The 18,120-nt window shown below is 45.8% G+C and overlaps 1 protein-coding gene across 1 annotated transcript in view; it reads right to left on the bottom strand.

Moving 5' to 3' along the window:
- The window catches only part of Iqgap2 (IQ motif containing GTPase activating protein 2), a 283,844-nt gene extending 266,106 nt beyond the window's left edge, over positions 1 to 17,738 (bottom strand). Inside the window, exon 1 of the mRNA XM_041663248.1 lies at positions 17,451 to 17,738. Coding sequence (XP_041519182.1) covers positions 17,451 to 17,496 — 46 coding nt within the window. The 5' untranslated portion in view covers positions 17,497 to 17,738. The remainder of the gene's footprint in view (positions 1 to 17,450) is intronic.
- Between the last annotated feature and the right edge of the window lie 382 nt (positions 17,739 to 18,120).

Raw genomic sequence — 18,120 nt, 5'->3', positions numbered from 1 at the left:
TTGTCTAAGATCCTTCCACATCCTCACTATGATTTATCCGCCGCTTCTGCATCCTTCCTGCCCTCTGTTCCTTCTGCATGCAATGACTTTTTAACATTGACGAATAGCAAACCTCAATGTAATAGCAGACACCAGGGCTAGGAATGTCGTTCTTGTGTGGAATACCTGCCTAACACGTGAAAGAGTCTACATTGATGGATGTTGATGATGGTGATGATGATGATGATTAATATACATGAGCACCAGTTCATCCGACTCCCGGGAAATGCTTGTCATTGTTTATGATTAGACAGACACTGTGCTAGGGTACCTAGAAGTCTTCCTTGCCCCAAAGTGAATGGCTATCCTGATGGAAGAGTGGCAATTTATCATAGCAGGAACATAAAGGAAGATAATACAATGGTTAAAAGAGTTTGCCCAGAATAGAGTACAAAGGGACTGACACTGACTTTAAATTTGAATTCAACAGGCACGGTGGGCCCACAGCCAAGAGTCACACTACCCGAGTTCAATCCTTCATGTCACTACTGATGAGCAGTAGTTTATGCAAGTATTTAGTCTGTCTGAACCTGTTTTATCACGAGTAAAATGGGGCTAATATCACAGATCTCAGAGGATCGTTGTAAGGATTACACTGGATAATTCATTTTCTTTTAAATGCTTAGAAGTCAGGAATGGGGGAGGTATTAAGCCTGTAATCCCAGCATTTTGGGAAGTAAAGGCAGGGGCATCAAGGATTCAAGGTTATTATTGGATACATATAAAGTTTGAGGTAAATCCTGTCTCATAAATAAATAAACAAATCAATGCCTAAAATAGTACCTGGCACATATAAGCATTTGGATATGTTTGTTGATACCAGTACCAATAGAATTAAACAGGCAGAGTAGAATAAGACCAACCCCTTTCTTAAGCTGAGTCTATAATGTCATGTCTCATCCTGTCACCTGCGACCACATGTGAACTATATTCTCCTCAGGCTGTCCAGGGGAGTCAGGACAGACTCAAGGCCTGGATATAGGATCTGAGTTTCTGAGTTTTCTGCTGAAGTGGGATGTCTTGAGTTTCAAAATACACTAGGTCCTTCTGCAGAGCCAACATTTTTCTTGTTAAATAACCCTGGGAACTCCGCACAGTGTACTTAGCACAATCTCTAAACTAATCATTAAGAGGCAAAAAGTGGGAAGCAGGGCGTGGTGGTGCTTGCTTGTAATCCCGGCACTTGGGAAGCAGAGGAAGAGGCATCAGGAGCTTAGCATCCTCATAAACAGAGCTGACTCAAGACCAGCCTGGAGGACATGAGACCCTGCCTCAAATAAAACCCATTAAACCAACAACTTGGCAGGGTGGGATCAGACTGTGGTTCATATAGAGTTCTTGGCTCAAGGCCATTCCAGGGAATGGAAGAATAAGTAGCCTTCAAATTCCATCATCTGGCTAGTCCCTACTTCCCTTAGCCACAGCAGAAGGAAGCCGGAACCACCCAAACACATGTGCTTTATCCACACTCCGCCACCTCAGCAATACATAGAAACTTCTCTCACACACCCTGAGCTGTTTTCCCTTTCCTGCAGTTCAGTTACTTCGCGCGCCAGCTTTCACCGGCCCTTGCCACCCTCATGCTCCCTAAGATCCACTGTTCTAGAGGACCCAGGTTGCCAGGCCCAAGACAACTGGACAGAGAGGCTGAGTCCAATTAAACAGTAATGAGACATTTGGAAATACCAACTTCTGGGGATAGTTGGGATTATCTAGGTATCACTTAAGCATATTATCTTATTCTTAATAACCTATGCTGAATGAGCATCTTCTAAGCAGCAAACACTTTGCATAGATTAATTAGTCCAAACACAATTATAATTATTATCTCGATTTTACAGGCGAACTTAGCATCTTGCTTAGGTCACCTCACCAGCATTTGAAGGAGGTGGACTAATAACCAGAACAATGTTGTATTTTTAAACCCCACATGCTCTGGGAAGGCAGCCTTTACTTCACTTTCCGTTACTTTCAGAGAGCACAGGCAACTCCTTTTCCATGCCCTGTTCCAGTTTCCCCACCCGAAACTAAAGAAACACTCTTTGAAGAGTCATGAAGGACAAATGAAAGCTACACTCGAACCCTGTCCTGTGCGTCTCCTCGGGTAACCAAGAAACAAATTTGCTGCAGCTAAAGTTAAGCCCGTATCACTTAGTTCTCCATGGAGACAAGAGAGATGCACACAGCCTCCCAGGAGGTCATCTGAGCAGGAGGCTGAAGGTCTGCAGAGCTAACAAGGGCACATCTGACAGCTAAGATGCCTCGATCTTCTACGTCTTCTTCAATTTACTCTCTTTAAAGCGAGGAGCACACAGTGGCTTCTCAAATAACTAAACACAGAAACACAGAATTGCCAGTGTAGGCCAACAATCCCACTGGCTGGTACATATCCAAAAGAAGTGCACATTCTGTTCACAGCAGCTTTTGGTCCCAATAGCCAAGTGGCCATCAACAAACCAACAGGCATCATGGCGCATGTACATGGTCTCCACAAGCTGGAGTATTATTTGGTTTATTCATAAGGAAGGAAAAATTGACACAGACTGTGACCGGGATGAACTCTGAAGAAATGCTAAATGAGACATGCCTGGTCCAGAAGACCTAACACTAGCTCTATGATGTCACCTCCATGAGGTGTCTACAGCAGCCATTACAGAGGGGTAAGGGTAGGAACAAGGTTGTGGGTGGGGGAAAGAAGAGGAATTGCCACTTCATACTTCCAAAGTTTCAGTTCAAGAAGATGAAAAGTTCTTCAGATGGACAAGGACAGTTCACATAATTCTTTAAGATTAATTTTAGCATAAAATAATTATGCTTTCATATACATATATCATTGCATCTTGCTCATATTTGCTCCCCACATTCCCATCACTGGTACCATTCCTGTCCCCAAATAATTCCCTTCCTTGCCTTTGTATTACACACATGTATGATATTTATTTATTTATTTTTGTTCTTTGAGATAGTGTCTCATTGAGTAGCTCTTGGCTGGACTGGAACTTACTAGACCAGGCTAGCCTCAAACTTAGAAACCTGCCTGCCTTTGTCTCCCAAGTGCTGGGATTAAAGGTGTGTGTGTGTGTACTAATATGCCTGGCCTTGCATGTATTTTTAAATCTAGATTTTGCACATGGGAAAATATGCAATATTTTGTTTCTCCCAACACCCTTACCCTCTTTTGTTCCCCTTCCCCTCCTTTTGAATGTCCTTCTGATGCTGCAAGGCCATGGTAATTTTACATTATATGCCAGGTTTTAACTTCTGCAAAGTTTCAAGCCTTGGCTATACATTGCAATCTCCAGGGAGGTTTTTGAAAAGTATCTACCCATCACTGGGAATGGTACATAGGACACCGTGCCCTGACAGATGTACAAAGGAAAACAGACATTCAGGAGGCAACCACATCAGGAAATTGGCCTGGGCCCCTCAGGGACCCAGCATCACTGAACTGATGGAGAGGCAGGAACTACCCCATCCAGGGAAAGGAACATAGCAGTCAAAAACAACTGAGAAACTTGACTGGACCCTGAAAAATGACCCTAAAGTCCAGCTGGGGGGAATCTCCATGTAGAATTGACACTGTCCAAGGGAGATAAAAAAAAGAAAAAGCGTGGTCCTGAGGGTGTGCCTGTGGAAGAGAGTGTCCTCATTCTCGGTAGCTGAGATATCTGCCGAGGAGGTTAGAGGTGAGCTGTTCCAAAGCCTGCAGATGGATGGGTGGTGCTGTATTTGCACATGGAAAGGCTAAGAGAAAGAAACGAACACTCACTGTCGTCTTTGAGACTCTGAAAGTTCAAACATTTTTAAACGGGTAGAAAACAAAAACAAAAACAACCTAATGTGATTCTTTATGGTTTAATGAAAGTCATGCATATGTGGGGGTTGGGGGGTGGAGATTTTCCTTAGCTCTTCATCCATAGGCAGCTAGTCTGATTTTGTAACTTGGCTTGGCTATGGTGAGCAGTGTGTTATAAACACACTTAGGCAGTATCCCTGCAGGAATTTAACCTTGATTCGTTTGAATATACGCACACCCAGGAGTTGGTATAACTGAATCAAATGGGGAATCTCTATGGAATGGGGGCGGAGGGGCTTATGTATTAATTTACACAGTGTCAGCACTAATTTGCATTTACACCAGCAGTGAATGAAGTCTTTCCTTGAGTTCTCACCGGCATGTATTGTTCTCTTCCTGGTGACAGCCATTCTGACTAGGGGTATGAAAAAGAGAGAAGATAAGAAGCTTGTAACAGAGCGAGTGGATGTGATCAAAGAACATTATATACATTTTGAAATGTCGTAAAGATGCTGGGTGATGGTGGTGCACACCTTTAATCCCAGCACTCGGGAGGCAGAGGCAGGCAAATCTCTGTGAGTTCGAGGCCAGTCTGGTCTATAGAGCTAGTTCCAGGACAGGCTCCAAAGTTACAGAGAAACCCTGCCTTAAGAAAAAAAAAAAAAAAGAGAAAAAGAAGAAAGAAGTCATAATGAAATTCCTTTATATAAGTAATATATGCTAATAAATTATTTTAAAGGAAAATTATAAATGTATCATGTAATAATTGAATAAAAATTAAGATACCCTACAAAAACATCCCCTGATACAATTAGCAGATCTAAGGGACAGCCTCTTGGAAACCAGCCTTTGCTTTGTTAAGTTCCTTAGACTTTAAAGGGCAGCCATGTTGTTAGGGTTTCTACTGCTGTGAACACCATGACCAAAAGCAAATTGAGAAGGAAAGGGTTTGTTTCATCTCACACTTCCAGGTCACAGTCCATCAGTGAGGGAAGCCAGGGAGGGAGGGACTGAGGTGGGAACCTGAAGGCAGGAGCTGATACATAGGCCACAGAGGAGTGCTGTTTCCTGGCTTGCTCCTCACAAATTGCTCTCTCACACTATCCTGGACGACCTCTCTAAGGGTGGCACCACCCTTATCTATCATCAATCAATAAAAGATCCTACAGACTTGCTTTCAGGCAAATGTTATGGGGGCCATTTTCTCAATTCAAAGTCCCTCTTCCCAAATGACTATAGCTTGAGTCAAGATGACCAAAAAAAAAAAAAAAAAAAAAAAAAAACCAAACAAACAAACAAAAACAAAACAAAACAAAAAAACTAACCAGGATACAGGTCGACTCTAATGAATTAATGAATTAGATCTCTAAGCCAAAATGTGGTATTGTGACAGCATGGACAACAGCCATGGAAATGAACTCAGCACCTGACCTTAGCCAGCCGGTGATACCTACGCTCAGCCCTGGGAGGTCTCGGCCTCCAGCTGCCCAAGAGTCCACCACACTTACGCCTCCACTTCTTTCCCAAGATGTCACAGCATCTCACCTTGTTAAAAAAAATGTTCTCTACCAACAGAAGAGGAGACAAAATTGCCTTCTCATACCTTATCCCCTCCCCTCCTGTCTCTTACAATGTCCTTTCCTTCAGCAAACACCTTTCAGCTACTCCAGACTGAAGACACGCCTCTGGGAAAGGCTTTCCAGTTTTTCAATTCCTATCATTAATTAGCAGTTTCAATTTTTACACTTCGTATTAGAGAAATGGTCAGATGGACAAAGACAACGCTGGCTAAAAGGTTTAAACCTAGAAAACCAAACTTACACCTTTCAGCTAGAGGAAAAGGAAAGAGTTCATCTCACACCAGAGTCCGCCACTGTGTGTCTCTACACTAGAGAGGCACTACCTCGGGCCGATGAGAGGCTGTATCCTTTCAACACTCAAGACCAAAGAGTTGTCGAGGAAGTGCTAGCTTGCCTCCTCACCCCACTATGCATACAGATACTGAAACTGCTTTCAGAGCCTTCTCCCTCGCCTCATGGCCCTTCGGAGGTGAAGTAAACACGAACCCACCTTCCAGATGTAGAAGGCCGCTCAGAAGTCACGCCCAATCTCACACAGGAAGCATCACTCCCTCCCACTGCCCCTGGCCTCACAGTTCTCATTATTTCAGGTTGGTAGCACTTCCAATGGCATCTCAGTTTTGCAACAGTGCAGTGCACGCATCAGTGCCTTCCACAGGCCAAGCAGGAACAACCTAACTTGTTTTAACTGTACACTATTCACAAATGTTTGCCTCTCCTTTCGAGGGACAAAGGTGCTGTCTGGTTAGGAGACACTAAAGGGCTTCCTGTCATTTGATGTCAGGTCTTGGTCACATGTGACCTATAAAGATACCGAATCTGCAAGCTCTGAGTAAAGTCCATGGCACAGAGACACCTCTCATCTCGTGCTGAATGATCACGAGTGATCCAGCTCTTTCTAGGTTGTCAAGAGTTTCCTCTGCATTGTGCCAGCAATCTTTACTCACTGGAGACGCTACTTGATTCATTATGAAGATGAACCCCCTATACACTTCCTAAGAAATGTTTAAATGCTGAATAGCTACTGCTGATAGGGCTTCCTCTTTCATCATTGCTACGTTTTCTTTCCTGATCCTTATGCCTTTGATCCAAACTTTCATTATCTCCAATTGAACTACAGCATCTCAGAGTCCTGGGAACTCTCAGCACGTCAGTCTCAGTCTCTCTCTCTCTCTCTGTCTCTCTCTCTCTGTCTCTCTCTCTCTGTCTCTCTCTCTCTCTCTCTCTCACACACACACACACACACACATATTCTCATATGCATATACATACACATACAAGCACACCTGGACACTGAACTGTCACAAATTCTCCCAATCATAATAGACTTGCTCTACAGGCTCTGATTTTCTCAAAGTTGAGACCACAGCTACAACGAACTGTGTCTTGAGAAGCAAAAAGGTAAAAGTACCTTTAGTTTTCCAGCTACAGAAATGCATACCAGAGAAAATTCGGAGAAGAGGAAAAACTATCCATTATCTCCATACAAATGGTTGACATGACCGTTTCTCTGCCTTTTGACTAAAATTCGGAGTAGAAACAGGTGACACAACCTAAGTACCAAGTGCTGGGAAGACAGTGTTGACCAAAGAGCACACTCCTGACAGGCGCCAATTTTATTATGTTCTACCACATTATTCTAAGAGTAATCAATGTGGTACAATGTTTTCTTAAATACACGTTTGCTTTATTTTTTGAAAAGTAATACATACTGAAAGAATCTTTCAAATACTGTACCTATCCTTGCTCTGAGTCCCTGTCCTAAAGGCAATCTCTAAAACAATTCTACAGAACTTTCAAGAACGATCTCACAAACACAGGCTAAACAGAGTGTTGCTTACTTGGTGGCTTGTTTGCCTGTCTTACTTAAGAGACCAAAGGTACATGTGTGGAGGTTCCAAAACTACCACGTAAAAGTACATTAGAAATTTCATTTCTTTCTCAGAGCTCACCTCATTAAATATGCAAAGTTACAGTCGCAACTCACACCGGAAAGAAATATATATGCACAAACGACTCGCCAGTTCAGACTAACAATAGCAAACACTTTGCAGGAGACACGAGGAGAAAAGCTTCAAGACTGTCCCCAGAATCAATGCCAAAGAACGGACCTGGTTTGCATGGAGAGGAGAAGTATCTTTATATATGCTTTCTTTTTTTTTAAAAAAAAAAGTATGTTTTCCATTTGCAGAATAAAAGTCATTAGTAAATGCAGAACAAAGCGAGCACAAGTTTGTAGTAGTTCTGGAATGATCGTTTCTCAGGCAAGCTTCCTAAGAGTTTAACAGGCAGCAAGGCTCCAGAAGCTACCTTATTAGAACTCACATGGGAACTGCAGTGTGGGGGGTGGCGGGTAGAGCTCATTCCATGCGCCTGTGTGACTGACATCTTGCCAAGTCCTCCAGTGCAACCCTGCAAAGCCTGCCTGCTCAGGGAGTCCACAGCCGAAGCAAAGGAAGAGAAAGTGATCTACTCAAGTTCCCATGATGGAATCTGCCAAGTCTGGCTGATGGCAGTGCCTCCTTTTGGGCAAGTGGGGAGTAGGGGGATTGTAAATGATTACATGAAATGTGTGGTTTACATTTGAAATGTTCCCCTGTTGAGAAACCAGCTTGTATCTCAAACCAGTGCTCCCTAGACAGCGGTGCTATTTTGGGAGACTGTGGAACCTTTAAAAGATGAGGTTTGTCTGAAAAAAGTGGGTCATTAGGGTGAAAGTTGTAGTCTGTTCCTAGTGCCTGCCTCTCTCTGTTTCATGGTCTGCTGTGACGTGAACAGTCCCTGACGCTGCTCCGGCTGCCATGAACCCCGTTGGTCCACCATGCCCTCTCTGCCATGATGGGCTGAAAGTCTCTTGAAACTAGGAACCAAAATCAATTTTTCCTCCTGTAGGTCATCTGTCAGGTATCATGGTAACAAAGATATAAAAGTAGCCAGTACAGACACTCACTGGAATAAATAATTGTAATAATAATAAATAGAAGGGAAAGGTAGAACGGAGAAGGTAAGAGAACGAATAAGTCATCTGAAAGCGAATAGCCAAGGATTTTTATTTCTTAGTGGGCTGAAGACCAAGCCGAGGACCTCAAGCAAGAACTCTGTCTGTCACTGAGCGCCAGCCCCAGCCCGCAAGGTTCTCCAGCACCCTAGTTACCACACAGTTCAGTTTCACTGGGCCTGTGAACTTCAAACTTGGCAAACGTCCTGGAAGCAATGGGGTCTGAAGGATGCCTAATGAGCCCATGTACTTCCTCCTCCTCCTCCTCACCTCCCTGCCGGTCTCCCACAGGAGAGTTGGCTGACCTGGGCAATAAACTACAATTGAAGCCAGGCATAACATATCAAGACTTTTCCAGTAGTTCCTTCTCATTTACCTGACACTAAACCCTTCAGAGCAGCAGCGGCGGCAATGACCACTTAGCCCTGGGGAAGGCTCGCTAACTTCCCAATGATGATTCAGGTATGCTGGGACAGCTGCGAGACCACTGTGAGGACATGACACCCATCACAGAAACCCAAACCTTCTCCAGCCTTATTTGGAAACACTAATAAAATACGAGAGTTTAAGCGAACATCAACAGGATTAATTTGATCCCCAACCAAATTAATAGGCAGAACTTGATGTCCCCAGAAAAGACTAAAGAATTTTCATAGTCTCAAAGGAGAAGGAGATAGGAATGCAGATATACTTTGCATAGAAGGGGGAAGGAGAGCTGGGAATAGAAAGACAAATGAAGCAATAATGGATGAAGGGAATTGCACCAATGCTACCCATCGTTAGAGACAGGGCCCAGTGGAGGCCCATTCTGGGCACACACAGGTCCATATAAAATCATTCGACCCTTTAAGGATACACTTTCCCAACCACATGTTGCAAAAATCGAAGCAACTTGCTTGGCATCCGCAAGAGAAAGCAAACCTAAACTCAAGATGAACTGTCTGTTCTTTACTCCAAACTCATTGATTAGCAATAGAAATGAGTGCCTCTTTTAGGTAAAAAGTAGAATAAAGACGGACTGAGCTAAACTTATAACAATAGTACTCATTCCTGGGGCCAAAGGGCAGATTACTGGCTAGATTCCTAAGTAATTAAAATATATTAGCACATGCAAATCAGAGTAGCTAGAGCCAACAGCAGGAAATATATTGTTAACATTACTTAAGATTGAATTCATATTGTCAATGAAATATGAGAACTAAGCAAAATCATCAGGAACTAAGCTATTTTAGTTGAACCACGGTCCCTCATAAATATGCCAAGTCAGTCCCTCCCGCTGAACTACAACCTAGTCCTTCTAGCCCCCTTGAACGTAAATTGGGTTCAATTTAGGGCAAAGCCCCTCTACCTTGCCCAACTAGTTCTGAACTCCTGGGCTCAATTGATCCGTCTACCTTAGTTGCCTGAGTTGTTTGACCTGCAAATGCATATGCCAAAAGCATCTAAATTTTTATTATTGGGGTTTTTTGTTGTTGTTTGCTTTTATTTTCTGAGGTAGCCATACTCAGCCAGACAGCCAGACTACCCTCAAAATCGTGGCAGTCCTGCTTCAGTGCGAAGAATGCTTGTGTAAGTCACTGCACCCAACTACATCTTTTATTAATAATTTATTTATTTATATTTTATGTACATTTGTCTGCATGTATGTCTGTGTGAGGGTGTTGGATCCTCTGGAACAGGAGTTACAGACACGGGGTGCTGGGAATTGAACCCAGGTCCTCTAGAAGAGCAGCCAGTGCTCTTAGCCACTGAGCCATCTCTCCAGCTCCCCCACCAGCTCTGTTTTTTTTTTTTGAAAAATAAACAAAAATGTCTTCCTTCAGTAGGAACAGAAAAATGAAAGCAGTTAAAAGCTTACTCACTCACTTTGCAAAAACCCTGCATGCACAGTGAGGAGACTCACAGAATATTGGAAACAGCTTTTCAGGAATGTTCCAGGGCATCAGCATCACCTGGAACATTAGTGAAACTCGGAGAGTGGGGGGGCGGGGGGGTGAGTCCAGAACTTCTCCAGGCTGGGTAAGGCCAGGCATCTGCCTTTCCACAAGTTTCCAAATAATGCTCTACGATCGCTACACCAGTCCTTGGAAAACTACTGCCCTGAGGAGACGCTCCCGTGACAGACAGGTCGCATGCAATACATGATTGCAAAAAGACACTTTATCCTAACCAAAATGACCAAGAAGCAATTCATGGTTATAAAGCCAAAGGAGAATCCAGCTAAATTTGGTAAAATCTGTGGGTCTCTTGCTAAAGAGACAAGTTCCCCAGCCAACTGCCAATAAATAGGTGCACCCAGGGTCTCAATCACTCTTCACCCAAACCAGGACGTTGGTCATCAGAAGACCATGATTACCAGTGGAACGTGAGAGGTGGAAATTGCCACAGGTAACGCTGAGAATGAGGAAATAAGAAGAGGAAGAAACCCTATCGCCTGATAACCTAGCTGTCAAGGTCCATGTCCACTCTAACTATGCATGTTTTCCTCACCTGTTCTCAGAGAACTCACCAACTTCAGCAAAGCCATCTAGCAACGCTGCCCATCCTAAAGGTACTCCCACACCAGAGGACCTTGGGCCAGTCGGAACAGAGTGCACCTTGTGCACACACACCCATACCTACTCTCTACTATTTTACTGAGCTACTTGCTCAGGAACATGTTTAAACAAACAAACAAAAAAAATGAGCATCTCAAAGCCCAGGAAGATACCTATTACTCAGGCACCCATAAAACACCACAAACCTGCTAGGCTGAAGAGATGCTTAGCCGTTGAGAGCACTGGCTGCTCTTCCAGAGGACCCGAGTTGAATTCCCAGTGCCCACATGGCAGCTCACAACTGTTTGTAACACCAAGATCTGACACTCTCACACAGACATATATGCAGGCAAAACAGCAATGCACATAAAATAAAGACGAATAAATTATACTTTAAAAAAGATACCACAAGATGTACTTTTTAAAAAGATACCTTTACTGCCTGTAAATAAAGGACTCCACGATGTGTCCTCTCCCAGTTACTTCCTTACTCCTCAGCATCCATCCACAATAAGCATATATCCTGGCGAAATATTCCCACAACAAACACACCAGAATACCTTCCAGTTTTGCCCCTGACCTATCTGAAGGTCTTATTCAAATTCAGAATCCTCAACAAAGTCTTTTCGTTGCTCCAGCCTACGTTTCTCACATTATCACTTCTGCAGAACTTGAGACTACACTAAAAAGAGTTATTCCTTATCTCTCAGCCTGCCTTTCTTTCTTCCTTCCTCCCAACCTCCCTTCTTTCCTTCCTTTCTTCTGACAGGGTCTTATGTAGCTCAGGCTGGCCTAAAACCCCTAAGTAGCTGAGGATGGCCTTGAACTTCCAAGGGCTGAGATCACAGGGATAGCACTTGCCTACTTTCTGCAGTGCAGGGGATCGAACCCGAGGCATCCCACATGCTGCCATTCATTCTACGGACTGAGCTATATCTCCAGTCCTCAGATTTTCTTTGAAGTTATAAGTAGCTATGACCCCCTCCCCCACAGTGTTTTGTACATAAGAGATACATGCTCAAGTAATGGAAATAACTACAATTTGTTTAGCCCTGTGATCCAACAACCACACATGAATCAGGTCTATAGCTCAAGGAGACACCAAGGCCACTCAGGCAGGGATGGAAGTCAGAATTCAGACCCAAATCTATTCAACTTTCAGGCTCTTGCCATCTCCATCCCATTAGGCTGCCTCTGAAGAAGAAAAGATAAAACGGCAAAAAGCGAGAGTGGATGCTCGCTGGTCAGCCGGCCACCCCACTACATGCTTTTCTCATCAAACCCAGGCTTCAAGGGATGGATGGTATACGTAATAAAATGCATTTTACAAATTATCCTATTTAGAGCCATTGGTGCGTGCCACTATATTCTTATGGAAAAGCCTTCTTTTCATAGCAGGGCCCCAGAGCCTGATGGAATGTCTTTATCTATACACAGAATCCTTTGACAAGCCTGAATGTACTCTAGGAATATAAGTCCATGAATTGCCTATGCTTTCTGGTGGAAAAAGCAAGCATTGAAATTGACCTTAAAGAACACAGCGCATCTAATTTTAATATCACCCCATCCGATTGTCTATAGGTTTCTGGACTTTGATGAATCTTCCTTCCTTGACCAATAGCTGAAAAAGACAGAAGGGAGTAACCCCCTACACACACACACACACACACACACAACTCAGGTATGGCATCTTGGCAAAATGGTGGATGAGGAAAGACTCCAGTCTAGCCATGTTGCTTCAAGCTGTCCCTGTCACCAACTAGCTGTGTGGCCTGACACCGTATCGTGAATTTCAGCTTCTGTGAGAATTTTGCCATACTACTGTCTCCCAATCCCCATAAAGTAATACTGAGCAGATAGGAACAATAACACATTTTAAGCACCCAGGCTTAGTAGGTCACAAGTCTTAATTCCATAGCCCGTGGTAATTGCCTGCTCTGGAACTGAGTGACCTCTGCTTCTCTGTTGGTTACCCTGAAGACGGAGCAACATTAGTGCTGTTTGCACAGGAGCCGTGAACCAAAGGGAGCTGTTGTAAAGGTTATGGAGGGCTGGGGTAGGGATCAGTGGAAGAGCGTAGACAAGGCCTGGGGTTTGGTTCCCAGCACCATGCCCAGAAAAGGGTAGGTGAGCAAGGGGCAGCTGCAAGCTAACAGTTCCCTAGAGAAAAGAAGGTTAGCTAACACCCCAAATAACATGAACTTGGAACGCAAACTTGGTATTACAAGTTTAAACTCTCCCGAACAAGTCATTCAGCACGTGTAATTAAAGTTAAAAGCATACTAAAATAACACTTTAGCTGCTGACCTTCGGGTGATCAACCAAAACACAAGAACATAAAGGAGTAGCTTGGCTTTCTGTCTGTGGGGCCAGCATCACAGGGTAGCGTCGCACACTTACCTTCTCCCACCTCACAGATGAACGCGCAGAGGGAGTTAAAGCTGAGCTACACACAATAGAGCCACCGCCACTGCCCTTTCACACAGCGGTGTTGGCCGCTTCAGAAATGACATTACGGTAAAGCACCGGCTGCATTAACCACCTCAATAGTCCAGTTCCCAGGCGATTAGAAGTCACACTGCCCAGCCTTCAGACGAGAGCATCGCTCAATAATCAACATTATCAGCTACAGCTCTTCAACACATGAAGGGGGGGGGGGGAGAGATTGATTGATGATGCCCTTGTGTGTATATGTACATGGGTTGCCTGCACATGTCAGTCTCGGGTCTTGCTCTTTCGAAGCTATCTACCTTTTGGTTTTCGAGACAGGGTGTCTCACCGGGACCTGGGGCTCTCTGATTAGGACAGGCTTGCTCACCAGTGAGCCTCAAGGATCATCGGCCTCCCCAGCACTGTGTCTATAAGCGTGTGCCTCCACCACCATATCTGGATGTTCTCTTCTTTATTTAACCAGGGCTCTAGGGATAGATATCAGACCTTCATGCGTTCCAGGCAAGCACTTCACTGACTTACCTATCACTCCGACCTTTATGCTGAACTTTTTCCTTCTCTCTCTCTTTAAAAGATTTTGCTATGTAGCTCAGACAAGCCTCGAGCTCTTCATATAATCCAAGCTGACCTCAAAATCATAATCATCCCGCCTTGTCCTTGGGTATTGGAATTACAAGCTCATACCACCACACCTGGTGGATGCTTCACTTTCTGAAGGGAGCAAACAAGGACACCTTGGTCACTGTTATTTTTACAATGCAACTCATGAGAAGGACCTGTGTTTTTCAGAGCAGATGTCCATCCTTCTTGCCCAGAATGACACTTCAATGTTGACTGGATTGCTAGTCAGGAGGGAATGCAACTGTAGGTCTTTTGCTTTCACTGGCCTCTTTAACTCTCAAGTAATTAACTGGAGTAAAACTTTTGACAGATCGTGGTTTTTCAGGCAGTGGGTTTTCGGAAGTCACTCAGCAGATACATCATAATTCATTTCAAAGGCAGAAAAGTTACTGTATGTTGCGCCTAAGCATCCATGCTATTTAAACCTGTATCTACATCTGTGTCTGTATTTGCATGCCTATGGCTGTTGCCTCTTCTTTCTGGCCGCTCCTCAACACTGCACTACTACGATGACAGCATTGCCTTGTTTGTTGCACATCACATGACTTTGCAGGCTGCAGAAGAACATGACCAGGGATAACAGGAATTAAATGGAAATGAGTCTTTATCATTTTAATTCAGTGCACACCTGTGTCCAAATCAGGACGCCCTCAGCAATCTTTCAGAAATCTGAGAAGGCTCGCAAGTACCATGAAGAGTCTACTGACAAATCCCTCAAGTACAACTTAGGATGTGGTATTTTACAGACACATAACCTGGGAGGGAAGAGGGAGACTTGAGCCAAGTTAATTTAATTGCTCAATGTAAGAATTACTGACTGTAAAAACAGTTCAAGGGGGTAGAGAGCAGAAAAGCCCACACTTGAAGCAAGTAAAACAACTTAATTCAAACAACCAAATGGTTGTGTTTCAATTTTACAAGAGTCTCAAAGACTTGGTATTGTTAGCACCGAACTGACATCAGAACAAACTATTGGCGTTTACTTTAAGTCTTGGGGCTCCAACCTGTGTTGTAGAGCTGGAAGCCTCCTGAACTCACCTGCTTACCAAACCAGGAAGCAAGAAAAGGCATCCCCTATAACACAAGGTGAGGACAATCCTGTTGTCTTTCCTGACACCGTGTTCAGCCTTGACAAAGGGCCCAGAAAACCAACAACTCATATACCAAACCAGGGCCTTCTGGATAAAAAGTCAAAGAGTTCAGTAGTGTCTATTAACACCAAGGTATACTCTGGCAGATATGCTGTGTGTGTGTGTGTGTGTGCACCTGTGGAGATCAGATAACAACTTAGAGGAGTTACTTCCCTCCTTGTACCATGTAGATCTTGGGGACTGAACTCAGGTCATCAGGCAGCAAGGACCTTTACTGGCTGAGCCATCTTACCAATTCTAGGTATCATTTTTAAAAAGCATACTATATATATATAGTTCTCCTGCATGTTCTCCTGCAGCCTGAAAAGTCATGTGATGTGCTACAAACAAGGCAATGCTGTCATTGTAGTAGTGCAGTGTTGAGGAGCGGCCAGAAAGAGGCAACATATATATATATATATATATATATATATATATTCTAGACATGAACATGGCATCAAAAGTATTGTTTACATGGCATAACTGGCTACTGTATTAAAGCTTTCGTATTTCACAGTGTGGTTAACACAGAAGCACATAGTCCCCATTTGACCATGGTGAGTCATGGGAGAACAGCACTTGACAAGCCCAGGGAAGGTAAATAAATCACTCCAAGAATGGGCACCCCCACCCTGCAACACCAGATTAGCACAAAAAAAGGAAGATTTCCCAGGAAAGACGCTCCACAGAGCAGGCTTCCGGTTTGCCAGGTCTATGCCTCCTTGATTAGGCTCCTAAAACACGCTGAAGTGGTAAGCTGATTCAATAAAAAAAAAAAAAAAAAAAAAAAAAAAAACAGGCACCTCAGATGCCCATGCAGGGGTGAATGGAAAGAGGCATGATCCTGGGCTACATTCATCACCTCTACACCAGGACTTCGCTAATGAGGGCTAGCTCAGGCCACGTGATGTCAAACCATGTTGTAATGTGGGGTCACCTAGTTTACAGACTTCATAGTCATCTTACAGCTCGACACAGTGAAACCACCTTATGTACCAAGAGCTGGTCACGTGAACGGACTTTCAAAGCCTGAGGTTGACACTGCAACCACCAGATGAGCACAGGGCTCCTCCTCCTGTCCGGGGGCTCTCTGTGTGGTTTACCAACTGCAAACTGGCCCAAGGCTGCAAAATACTGGGTCGCACTGGATGCATTTTCTCACTTTATAGAAGCTACAGCTGGCTCCTTCTTCTTGTCACAAGAAGAAAGGGGGGGGGGGGGACCTCCCACCTCTGACAGACCACAAGGACTGGGATGTGACTGTGTGAGTTAGTGTGTGTGTGTGTGTGTGTGTGTGTGTGTGTGTGTGTTAGGGAAGTTGGCGACCCTCTTCCAAAAATTTCATCTCTGTTCCTACCAAACACCCCAAACCATACGTACACACTAACTCTGACGCAGGCATCACCACCTTAACTTAAACCTGGTACTTGGGCTACCAAGGCCAGTCTGAGCAAAAGATTAACCCATGGTTCTTGGCCATGAGTTTGCCGACAGGGCCAACCCTGGAGAAAAAGCCAGCTTACTGTTTGTTTTAAAGGAAATACTTCCTACCACAGATTTAGGACTCTGAACTCTGCACACGGGGCCACGTGGTTGGTGATAATCTGGCTCCCTCTTGTTAGTCAAAGCCACCTCTTTCCGCGGGCAAGCCCGGGTAGCCCACACCACCACCTTCAAGACAGGCTCCCAGTCTGTCCTCACAGAAATCCTCCCGCGCGAGGGATTGGGGGCGGGGAGAGCCGCCAGGAAAGTGGGTGGGGGCGGGACGTGTCCCTATGGGCTTTGGCTGGAAGGGCCTCACACCTGTGGGGCCCAAAGAGGCTCCAGCTGCTCAGGTGAGGCCCAAAAGAGGCTAGGAGGAGGAGAAGCCTGACCTTCCAAGAAACTGACTTCACCTCTCGCAGAGCGCGCAGTTACAGTACTTGCGGTGCCCACCTGTAGCCACAGCAAACAAACTTTCTGCCCCTTAAGGGTGGGAAGCATCAGACCCCCTACGCCCCTCGCTGGCCCCAGCCGGCAGTGCCTGGAACTAGGCGGGCTCCTCACCTGATACCCCTAAACCACAACCTGATCTGCGCCCGCGCCGCTGAGGCTTGCGGGGTGGAGGGACGTGGCTGGAAGCTGGGGTTAGGAATTTGGAGGACAGGGGCGGAAATAGGCGCTCGGCTGCTTTGCAATTCCACTTCCCAACTTTGCCAGCCGCTGCCCTCCGCGGCGAGCACCCGGCCCCCCTCGGCCTCCCCAATGAGGTCCCAGCGAGAGGGGTTCCCCAAGCTCAGAGGGAGCCCGTGCACTCACAGCCATAGCGGGGCCGTTGCAGCGACGGCAACTCTTCGTGCGGCATCCTGCGCTGCTCCGGGGGGCCTCCCGGGGCGCGCCCCCCGTGGCTCTCCTCGCTGGCCAGGCTCGCCGGCTCCGCGCCCCAGGGGCGCGCTCCGATCCCGCCTCCGGCTGCCCTCGCCCGGCTTCTCCGAGCTGGCGGACCCTCTCCCTCGGTGTTCCTTCGCCCGCGCCCGCGGCGGCCGCGTCTCGCTGACACCGGGGCAAAAGTGAACTCTCTCCTCCCTCGCTCGCCCGCCCGCCCGCCCCGGGCCGCGCCGCCTCCCCCAGCAGGTTTCCTTTCTCCTCCCGCCCGGCCCCGTTATTCACCGCGGTGGGAGCGCGCCGCCGAGCAGCGACCCCTACTGGACGCCCAGCGCAGCGCGGCGGAGCGAGGTCCCGCCTCCCGGGAGAGAAAGGGGCTGAGTGGCGTACGAAACCCCTGCAGCTGGGGCCCAGTGCACAGCTGGAGGGCGCCTTGGAGCTTTCGGAGGGTGGAAGTGAACCAGCGCGGGGAACAGCAAGAAAAACCACAGCAGACCACAGGCACCCTGTTCGCCTGGGTGTTGCTCGGTGACTGGGGGACAAACACTGCAGTTCCTTTTCCTCTAGGGAGACTGCACGGGGACACCACTTCCCCCGCCTGCTT

This window comes from Microtus oregoni, unplaced genomic scaffold (genome assembly GCF_018167655.1).
Source record: "Microtus oregoni isolate MIOR12 unplaced genomic scaffold, Mior012 000014F_ref0000157, whole genome shotgun sequence".
In the NCBI taxonomy this organism is placed as follows: domain Eukaryota; kingdom Metazoa; phylum Chordata; class Mammalia; order Rodentia; family Cricetidae; genus Microtus; species Microtus oregoni.
The sequence above is the reverse complement of the archived record's forward strand: the minus strand, read 5'-3'. Positions and strand labels throughout refer to the sequence as shown.